The sequence below is a fragment of the Myripristis murdjan genome, chromosome 21, assembly GCF_902150065.1.
Source record: "Myripristis murdjan chromosome 21, fMyrMur1.1, whole genome shotgun sequence".
NCBI classification, from domain to species: Eukaryota; Metazoa; Chordata; class Actinopteri; order Holocentriformes; family Holocentridae; genus Myripristis; species Myripristis murdjan.
Window position 1 is genome coordinate 15,798,212 of NC_044000.1, and position 11,435 is coordinate 15,809,646.

The 11,435-nt window shown below is 38.7% G+C and overlaps 1 protein-coding gene across 2 annotated transcripts in view; it reads left to right on the forward strand.

Moving 5' to 3' along the window:
• The window catches only part of b3galt1b (UDP-Gal:betaGlcNAc beta 1,3-galactosyltransferase, polypeptide 1b), a 48,197-nt gene extending 38,369 nt beyond the window's left edge, over positions 1-9,828 (forward strand). For both annotated transcript variants that reach the window (XM_030081560.1, XM_030081561.1), the window contains exon 2: positions 7,084-9,828. In XM_030081560.1, coding sequence (XP_029937420.1) covers positions 7,319-8,305 — 987 coding nt within the window. In that variant the 5' untranslated portion in view covers positions 7,084-7,318 and the 3' untranslated portion in view covers positions 8,306-9,828. The remainder of the gene's footprint in view (positions 1-7,083) is intronic.
• Positions 9,829-11,435: the final 1,607 nt, after the last annotated feature.

Sequence of the window (11,435 nt, forward strand, 5' to 3'; positions counted from 1 at the left end):
AGATTTAGCTTGGAATAGATACCACATCATTGTATTCAGTCTGAAGCTGTACCCAATTACTGTTACTTAAGATACAATGAGATGAGATACAATAAAACTTAGATCCTCTGTTGCAACAATAAATGATAATAAGATACAGCAAAATGATATAAATGTAATATATTCAATATTTTTTAAAAAAAAAACATGAGAAGACAGTGTGTATATGCATAAAGAAGTTAAATTATAGTGGATATGCAGGATGTTCTAGTGTTCGTATGAACACGGAGCACTTTGTAGATCTGTTTGTGCTCCTCGGTCTGATATATTGAAGCCATCTGTGTCCCGTCGACAACAGATCTTCCAGCACACACTCTTTTTGGAATGGAGCTTTTGTAGAGTTAGTAGTCATGAAAGACAGGGGTCTTATGGTCTCATTTGCATTTAAGGGATCCGGCAGTATTGTTGAACAAATTGTCTTTTCTTACTCTGCATTTGTTTGATTGATCTTTTGCAGTAGGATTCTTCTGCATAAAATACATACAAATACCTGTACATAAAACATTGGGTGGTTCAAATGCTGCAAAAAAAAAAAAAAAAAAAAAAAAAAAAGCAACTTTCAGTAGCACTGAAAATGTGTGCATGAACCCTCGGCTTTCTTCTCCAAGGTCAAAGAATCTCAGCTAGCTTACAAATGTGGCTTGCAGGCATAATGTTAGGGAGGGAGATTTAAGACATACCACTTGCTGTGCTACACCATGGCAATTTTTTATATCTTTTTTCTCACATCTCTATTCTGCCACGTAGCCTTGCCATCAGTATTTTGTATGAGCTATCATTCAATTATTTGTTAATAAAAAAAACACATAGAGTCATGTCTCATGCCAGGATTCTTATCCACTGTTAAATTGGAAACTCTGAGACAGGAGTCATCAAAAGGAGTTATCCAACCTTCCCGGTGACCCGCACAGATTACTGAACACTAGGGAGTCTGTTTTATGCATTTAAATGTAAAGCAACAGATGGCTTGCAGGGAATTATGGCACATCACAAAGTGATTTGGACTGCTGAATTCAGGCAAAAAGGCTGGTATTAGAGCAGTGGAGTGCAGATATTGTCTGCAAGAAGTACAGTGCATTTCTTACTGTTGTTCCTTTGTAAGTTCTGCAGTTAATGTTTTGTGTGATTAAAATTATAACAAACAATATTCAAAGTAGGACAGAGTGTCCTGTCAATTGAAACCCAAGGTAATGAATTAATTTTTTTGGCACAAGCCCTCCTCAGTAGGCCAAATGTCTATGGATCAGTTAATTCAATCTGGCAATCTATTAGCTCAGAAACGTTGTTATTGGAAAAACACTTTAGAGACCTGTCTATAGATGGTCATGGGTCCATGAATCAAGTAATTTTTGTTGTGTACAGAAGAAAGCGTAATGGCCCCTTTTAAAACCAGTCCTCCGAACACTCAACCCAGAGGCTTGGAGAAAGGAATGTCATGTCTTGATGAATGGCTGTCTTTGTGCTGTGCTCCCCATACAATTTTGCCCCTTGCTGTACAATAAATCATGATAAATTGGTTCTCTGTTGATAGTGTAGACTAATTATTTCACCATTTCATTCCATTCCCCATTGTGTTTCTCTATTGTGTTTTAATGGACTGCTTATCCTGAAGGCATACTGCTCAAAGGTATGGCCATGTACCTGTGCCTCCCCATATAAACCTCGGTGAAAGAATACAGAGTCCTATTAAACCAGCGGAAACATGTTGTGTCCATTTAAGCAGGTAAACATTAAGGTCAGCATTCTCCTTCTGTTTCACTGTCCTCTAAGCACGTCACCAGCCAATATCTGCTTGCACATTATGATTGACTCTTAGCATGGCATCTAGTATTATGGAGATAGATTGGAGTAATGGCCCTGCAAAGGTCTGTCTGCCTGCCTGCAGGCTCTGCTCCATGCTACCGTAATCTAAACCCAATCTAAATTGACCAAATCTAGGCTTCCATACCCACATCAATACTAGACACCACAGTATAACCAAAGTGAAATGTCCCCATAAACAAATTAAGTGGGACTTAGACTTTTCATGATTTCCCTCAGGATTTTATCCTGTACATAGATAATGATGCTGGTAATTTTTTTTTTTTTTTTAAAGAATATAGTTTCTGGGATGTCCCATTGGCTCCCCATGTAGAGCACCTACCATGCAATACTAAGGCTAATCCGCAGCGGCCTGGGTTTGAATCCAGCTAAGACCCTTTGCTGCATGTCATCCCCTGTCTTTCCTGTCTCTCTCCACTGTGACTAATAAAGCAGAATTTCCTAAAAAATAATCTTCAAAAAAAGGAATAAGTTTTGTTTATAACCATGCACAAAACAATCTTACCACTTTAGTGAGGAGAAACCTACCACTCTGTTGTGGCTTCTTGCTAGCCCTCAAACTCACAGCACAGTCAAATAATGCTTAAATTTCTTCCTTAAGTTTATTTAGCATTTTTGATAATACACTGCCCTGTGTCACTGCCACACTGACAAAATTAGCTAATAGTGAATTCACTTGAAGTTGGACCTTGGAATTTTCATCTTCCAAATTTAATGACCTGTGTCAACATGAAGATGAGGTAGTCGACATGGACTCTGGAGTTCCTGATGAAGGAAAATTCATAGTCTCTTCTTCTTAGAATTCATATAAAGCAGTATTTCTAACCATTTTGGGCAGTTTCAATGGTTATTTTAGTATGCTATGAGGAGATTTATAATGGTTTTTGAGGCTTGAAACAAGAACCCTGTTGGACTGTGTTGAAGGCTAGTGGGAAGCTGCAGCAGACTGATAAGATTCTCCTCACTAAATCATGGTTATAAATTAGGGGTATCAACATTTTAACGTGTCCTGGGAAGAAAAATAGTGAACTTCTCCTTTAAGGTTTTATTGGTTTGCAGAAAAGAAAACCAGAAGTGACAAGAAGTTTAACACTGTTTGGTAAAATGTCTTTAACCATTAGATAAACTGTAGCAAGTCCTCACTGTACTTGATCAGTATTTACACAGAGTCTTATTATATTTATGACCCACTTGCTGCCAGTCTAGAAAATCTTCAGCAGCATATATTATTCAGAGGCTATGAATGTCCCCAGTTCTCAGCACACGGAGGGAATGGCCATAGATTTTCAGCAGAAACAAGCAGCCTTATTTCGCCCACTTTACCTAATCAAGTTCAAATGTTTCTGCATAGCAAGGTGACAACAGAACAAAAGATTATATTGTTGTTGTACGATTCTGTCAGACTGTTATTACAAAGCATTCATCCCCAATATAGTTGGGATCTGAATGTCTCTCTTGTTTTCTCTCTCTCTCTCTCTCTCTCTCTCTCTCTCTCTCTCTCCAATCTAGCTCACTATCTAGCTTGTATCTCACCATTTTCCCCATTCTAAGACCGACTTCTGCTGCCACTTGACTCCATGGCAACAAATAGGCTCATCTTCTCTCTCTCCCCCCTCTCTTTCTCTCTGTCTGTCTGTCTCTCTCTCTCTCTCTCTCTCTCTCTCACACACACACACACACACACACACACACACACATGCACCCATACACCCACACACCCATGCACACACGTACCAGCCTCTATTTCATGTTGAAATAAATAGGGAAAAAATACTTGGAATTATAGTTAATAATAATGTGCCATGCACTGTATCATAATGATTATTTTTACATAGATGCAAGACTTACCATTATCACTTGAGTTGAATGTGTTAAAATAAAAACACGAGGCAGTGCTGAGCTGTCACTCAACCTGCCAACCACCTCTGCTAGCCAAGGTTTGTTGGTACAGTATATGAGTCATTGTTGTGCGTAGATAGCACTAACATCGCATTTTCTCTCACATTAATTTTTCTTCTGCGTGGAGCACCTTGAGTTCATTATGAATGAATCAATGGGAATACATTGAGAGGTGGCGAACTGCACGCTGTTCTGTCTCCTTCATCAGGGACAAACTGAATGGTCCATTTAAAGCAGTGCATATCAGAGACCCTGAACAACCTTAGATATGCTGAAAAGTCACCAGAGAAAGGTATGTTGCACAAATTACTAACTAAATGACCTGTCACCAAAGATCGCCTTAGTTCTGTGTTACAAATAGGCCTATTGAGCTGAAGTCTGGAAGGAGAGGGATTTCAAAGTGACTTTGTGGAACAGTAATTCTTTGTTGCCAGCTGGTATTTACACCTGTGAATGTGTGTGCAGTGCATTTTTTCTACGTGCATTGTTTGTTTTTTCTCCTTCTTCTTCTTCACTTCTCCATATTATCAGCCCTTGCTGAAGCGTCGTCTGGCTGTCTCCTGCCATTCTCTCATCATTCCACCTGTCTCTCCTCTGATTCCAGGAAGACTTGGAGTCTGGGTGTATGTACTGGGCCTGTTCTCAATGGGAGCTTTTGTTTAATTCTCAAACTCCTATGAGATCTTACCACGATTTCACAAGAGGAGCAGAGGTCTGATAATGTGAGCAAAAGCTCTTGACTTAGAGTTGTTTTTTTTTTTTTTTTTTTTTTTTTTTTTTTTAATGCCCCAGGGAATGGAGTTCAGTCTGAGACAAACTGAGAAATAACACCTTTTGTAAGTCTCGAGTCTCAGACTATGATCTGCTGTTTTACGACTTATTGTGGAAGTGACAACAGATAGAAAATAGAGAATATATCAGTCAGACAGCCAAAGAATTTTTTGTCTATGGGTAAAAAGGACCAGTTCTAATTCATATGATAGGTCTTTTTCTTTTTTTAACAAAGAAGATGGCATTGTCTTCAAATACATATTTTCTCTTTCTTTTTTTTTCTTCTTTTTTTTTTTGATAATGCATTCTGCTCTGACAGATTGGCTTCTTTTCTTGGTACATGCTGCAACTATTCTCTGAGGGTGATTTTAGTCTCTGGTTATATGGGACTCGAAGTTAATCAGGTTATTATGGTTGCATTTGGCTGCTCAGTCTGGGTTTGGGTACTATCCAGCTTTGGAGATGGAAATGTTGAGAGTTTTACTGCGGCACGGCCATTTTCCTGTGAAGTGCCTTGACTGATCTGCCTACTGACTTCACTGAGAGAAAAGATAATAAGTCAGCGAGAGCCTGTGTACATGCCCAGCCACCTACACAAAAAATACAAACAAAGAAACAGCTTCATACCATTCAGAGTCAACACTGCGACCTGAATGGTAAAAAAATGCTGAAATATTGACATGTCAAATTTGCATCAGCTTTGTATTAATCAGACTGCATACCAGTGCAGCACTTTGAGAAGTGTATCATGGCATCGTGTTCCCTTTTGCCACCACATTACTCTCTCATGCACACTGTGGCTAACACCACAGCTCGTTTTGTGCCAGTGGACAAGAAATCTTGCACACCATTTTTCACTGTTAGTTTTGCTTTTAAAAGGGCATTGTCAGTACTGGTGAAACATCAAATAACAGTCTGTGCAGCATGACGTCCACGTATTGAATACTGTCAGAGAGATGTCACGTTTACGGTTACGTCCTGAAACAAAATCTATACCTCATCTGCATGCAAGTGTGGACCTATAATGCAATCTGTGGTAAGTCATCAGAATAATCACTGAAAAGTGAAGAGTGTTTTTTTTTTCCACCTATCATTTTGTTACTGTAGAAACAAAACAAAATTACCAGGAAAAAGATGGTTTAATTTTAGGAATTTATGAACTCTGACAAACACATCAGCAGGGTGTGTTGATGCCGCTGTGTTCTTGTATAAGTGCATTCCAAGCTCTTTTATCTTACGCTATAATGAAAGGCATCTGCATTTTTAGACCAGAACACACTGCCTTCTGGCTCTACAATATATTGCATCACAACAGTAGTGTTGTAACACCATTGCTAATCAGAACATTTTTTTTTTTTCAGGTTGCTTTTCTTGAGGCTAGAACTGATTCACAAAAGCAGATGAAACAAATCATTTCCTGCTGCTTAAAAAATGTTGTTTTTTTAAATCAGTAAAACAATAAAACAACATTTATTAGTAAAGTAATCATCAAGCCAACCTCACGAGTTCACTGTGGTTTATCCCCCCCCCCCCCCCCCCCTCATTCCCTCATCCCCTATATCAATAATGCCATCTATTAGGAATTCATCTCATATCGCTTTCAGTGTCATTTTCTAAAAGAAATTAAACTCGTCCCAGATCAGAGTTAGTATATGATCACCGGCATTACGCATCATTCTATATTCTCTGTCTGTCATTTAATATTGGGGCCTATGGGGAGATAAAAACTGAAATTGAAAATGTGAGCACAAAATCATATTAATATTTACAAGAGTAATTTTTTAGGCCTGTCACAGAAGTGTTTTATCAGTTCTGTGACCTTGTTTGTGGTGGAGTTGCACACATCTGCAGTGGTCTGCAGAGTTTGACTGTACATCTGCAGTGCTAATGCTCAAAATACTCTTTTTTTTTTTTTTGGCCAAGGATATTATATGCTGGAATTCTTCATGTCACATTGTTGTCCAAGTATGGTAAGATGCAGTGAATCATGTAAATTCATGAGGTAAATGGATTTTGCAAGATGGATGATGGCACACAAAAACCTTTGCCAAATGTTTGGTTTGAATGTGTTTCACTGATGTTTTATTATTTTATTATTATTTATTATTATTTTATTAATATTTATTTATTACATCTGATTCCTTGGAAGTGTGTAGACTATTCAGTTGACCAGCCAAAGCATTATTTTAAAACAGTGAAGTTGCTCTTCTCTGCAGTGTTTCTCCAGTATTTTAGACTGGACTGTGTTAAAAAAAAAAAAAAAAAAAGTAAATTTGCATGTAATTGTGTGATGCACCTCACTGAAAGGAAAAGATTGCTTTGTTTTTTTTAAGCTGTACATAATAAAGACTGTATTATGCTGCAGCCATTGGTAGGAAAACCCATTGTGTCTTATGTTCATATTTGAATTTCAAGTGCTGAGTTTTATTCACTTTAGCCCAACTGTAATAGTACATTTCTCTGACTTGTTCAAAAAGAATTTATTTTCTGGGCCTCTTCAACATATCACATTTCTTCATGTTAATGTACCATTTCTTCTCCTCTCTTTTGCAGATGTGAATGGAGAAGCGGGAGTGTCAAGAAGAGAAATTGGATATCCATACAATTTTAAACTGCTTTGCATTAAAAAGCAAACAGCACTACTTCTCCCTAAAGTAATCCATTACTGACAATTAATGTCAAACTGCATGCTGGAGCAGCTTAATGCTGCCTTGCCGGGAGAAACACTGCTAATGGAAAGAAAGCCTTATAAGATCCAACACATTAAAATACACCTAAATGCAGCATAATGCCTTCAAAAGTCTCATGCTTATACCTGTTGACAGTGGTCTGCTGGGCAAGCGCTCTGTGGTATTTGAGCATATCACGCCCAACACCCTCTTATGTAGGGCAGATATCTGTGCCTATACGGAAGACTGTGAAACCCCACAAAAACATCACCTTCAGCAACATCCGCACCCGCCCCCTCAACCCACATGCCTTTGATTTTGTCATCAATGAGCCGAAAAAGTGTGAAACAATCACGCCCTTTCTGGTCATCCTCATCAGCACCACACACAAGGAGTTTGACGCCCGGCAGGCCATCCGGGAGACCTGGGGCGACGAGAGCACGTTCAGCGACGTCCGGATCATCACCATCTTTCTGCTGGGCAGGAACACAGACACTGTCCTGAACCAGATGGTGGAGCAGGAGAGCCAGATCTTCCATGACATCGTCGTGGAGGATTTCATCGACTCCTACCACAACCTCACCCTCAAGACCCTGATGGGCATGCGCTGGGTGGCCACGTTCTGCCCCAAAGCCCAGTATGTCATGAAGACAGACAGCGACATCTTTGTCAACATGGACAATCTGATCTACAAGCTGCTGAAGCCCACCACCAAGCCGCGGAGGAGATACTTTACTGGCTATGTGATAAACGGTGGCCCGATAAGGGATATGCGCAGTAAATGGTACATGCCCAGAGACTTGTACCCTGAGAGCAAATACCCTCCGTTCTGCTCGGGCACCGGCTACGTGTTCTCAGCAGATGTAGCAGAGCTAATCTATAAGACTTCTTTGCACACCAGACTGTTACACCTGGAGGATGTGTACGTGGGACTGTGTTTGCGTAAGTTGGGCATACACCCTTATCAGAACAGTGGTTTTAATCACTGGAAAATGGCCTACAGTCTCTGCAGGTACCGGCGGGTTATCACTGTCCACCAGATCTCCCCGGAGGAGATGCATCGCATTTGGAATGACATGTCCAGCAAGAAGCACCTGAGATGTTAGGGACACGGGGACCACTGAACTACGGGGCCACTAATTGTGTTTTCTTTTGCCTTTTTTTTTACCTCTATTTTGAACTTCATCAGTTAAACTGAATATTGTAAAACACAGTGAGGGCTGCTGCAGGTCTCTATATCATGACAGCTGTTACCATCCATCTATAGCCTACCGTACGTCTGTTTCTACTGAATCCACGATTCCATGATTGTTAATAAGTGCATGGGGCTTCTACAGCGCATATTCTCATGCATAACTCAAACGTGCACTGTGTTGTTATTTAAAGTCATCCTGTTATTGTACTCCAGTTCCAGTCTAAACAGAATACACTTTACATGCTTGTTTTTGAATAAATCATGAAGTCAGACTTATGGGCAGGAGAGTGACCAAATGATTAGACAGACCTTCCTTCAACCACATGACTTTGGTTCAAGCGCTCATGATTAGCAAGCATTCTGCCCTACTAAAGTGTCCTTGAGCAAGACACTGAATAACTATCAGCACCTGAGCTGACACACTCTGGCCTCCCTGGAGGGGTGCAACAAAAAAAGAGACTTACAGCATACAGGGATCAATATACAGTATCTTTCTATTGTTACACCTATAATATAGTAAATTATAATGTGAATGAAAGTGAGAGGTGTTGTTTAAGACTGAGAACTCCAGTGTAAATCTAGTCTGACTGCAAACCAGGTCATCTCTTGGGACTGAACATTTGCATCATGCTCTCCCAGTGCAACAGTCCATCAGTCAGATCCAAAGCTGCTGCAGTATCGTAATAATGTTATCAGTCTGCAAGACCAAGCTGAAATGTAATTTGCTATTTTTCTTCTGATAATTTCATGCAAGACACTAGTGGTAGTGAAGTCATGTAGCTGAGTTCACCGGATGCTCTGTTATTATCAATTTGCCTGATCTTTTTGTTTACATGTTGCCATGATGTTGCTGCCTCTTCTTTATGAAAAGAAAACAAAAAAAAAAAAAAACAGTGATATGATTTTGGCTTTTTGATGCAATGAGTTGTTTTCCGTTTTGAGAATATTGTTGAGAATATTTTTTTTTATTTTTGGGGGTTAATTATGTGTGTCAGCTACTTGCTTCTCATTAAGCTAGTTCCAGCCCTTGGTAATGTACGCTGTATGTCGACAGCTGTTTCAGCTCATCAGCATTACCATGCATCAATAGAAATACAGTATCACGTTGTGCAAGTAAGATTTTAATTGTAGCTAAGACCGTTCCAGAGTGGATGTATTATCATGTGTATCTGGCATATCAGTAATTACTGAAGCACTGTTACTGAAATAGTGTTAAATTTTTATATTTTCTAGAACGTGAATGGCTTCCATGGCCAAATTTCATTTTATTTATTTATTTTTCTTTTGTTCCTTTCCAAAAGTTTCTAGTATTATAAGCTAATGTGACATTTACTGTGAAAGCATCTATCCCGAAAGGGGTTGTTGTTATATATTGTATGTTTTTTATATTAAAAAACAAATACTTGAATAATTAAAGTTATATTATTGCTTTTACTTAGTGCTTTTTTTTTCAGTTCCGTAAATTATGGATTTGCACAGGTCTTTTTTTTTACCAGGTTAATCCATTTTAAACTGTAGAAATAACATTCAGTAATTGTCTCTTTTGTTAATGTTTTCACACATGAATAATGTGAGTGTGTACCTTTGTAATCAAACGCCACAGTGTCCCTTGGTCCTGTATCATGGCCATCTGAAGTCCGTCCCTGGAGACCACCCAGATGTCGTCCACGTTGCCAAACATTACTTGGCCGACTGACAGCTGTGAATCTGCCTGCTGCAGCCAAAAGCTGCCATATCCTGGCACATTAGTCAAACCCTGCTTCTTGCTTGAAATAAACATGTAATATTTGATTATCTGGATATAACTAAACACACATAGGTGGAATATGTGCACGGCATACAGAATATTACATTAAAATCTAGTTATATCAAGTTTGCAACAAGATGCTATCATGTGTTCAGCCAATGACAAATACTCTACACAATGTTTTTAATAATAGCAATCCTTTATTTGTTGCTCCTCTGCAGAAATTTGAAATCAGCTGATTATAGAGAGGGAACAGGGATAATATGCTGAAATGGTACACATACTGTACATAGAAAACACAATAAATTACCTCTTAAAATAAAGAATTTAGTACAAGTTAATATTTACTACTTCAATAATTAGAAAATAATTTAGAGCTACTGGACTTGTTAGGACAAACAAATGGCTCGTCAACCTTTCAATAGTTGCCTTTTGGTTTCATCTTCAGGTGCATTGTCATACAGTACATTTTAGTTACTACTATATTTTTGGGAACAAAAACCTTCATAGTGCAGTAGGGACAGAGCAAGAAAATTAAACTGTTTTGATTTTGTCTAATAGCCTGGCTTCTGAAATCACATCAACCAAAGCGAATTACATGACTGCAGGTTCTGTTATGTTTTACATGGCATTTTGTCAGATGACAAAAGCATATAAGTTAAATTGTCTCCCAGGGCTAAGCATCTGCTTGTCAGGTGCATACACTTTGCCCAAAAGTGCATTATAGCTTGTCCCATTAACTTGAGAAAGATACTTCACTTGAATTGTGTTGTTGCTGGAATAATATGTTGATGAAATGGTAATTAGCAAGTTCTGTTCTTCGTGATCAGTGTGGTCTCTTTCATTACCGACTATCTTAGGCACAGAAAAATGAACAAGGCACCTCTAGCATTTTGAAGCATTAACACTGTCAAAATGAGCAGCAAATTATACATGGTAACATCCAGGTCTCCTTTTCCTGTACACGCAAGCAAATGGGTCCCTTCTTGACAATGCAATACATGTTTCAACACAGTAGTACAATTCATTCTCTTTTTAGACATTCATTATGTTATCATGAAAATGTGCTTTTTCAATAAATAAACTTAATCTTACATTCTGACTGCGAGACTCGACACAGACCCAAGGGAAACATCACGAATGACTGGGCTTGTGAAATGCAAGTCAAAGCAAATTTGTTTTCACTGTGGCAACAAAACAGTGCGAGAAAAAAAAAATAAAATATTTTCTCATTTCAATAAATAATGAGAGCTTTGCTGAATGCAGAGGTAACATGACAACAATTAAAATCAAA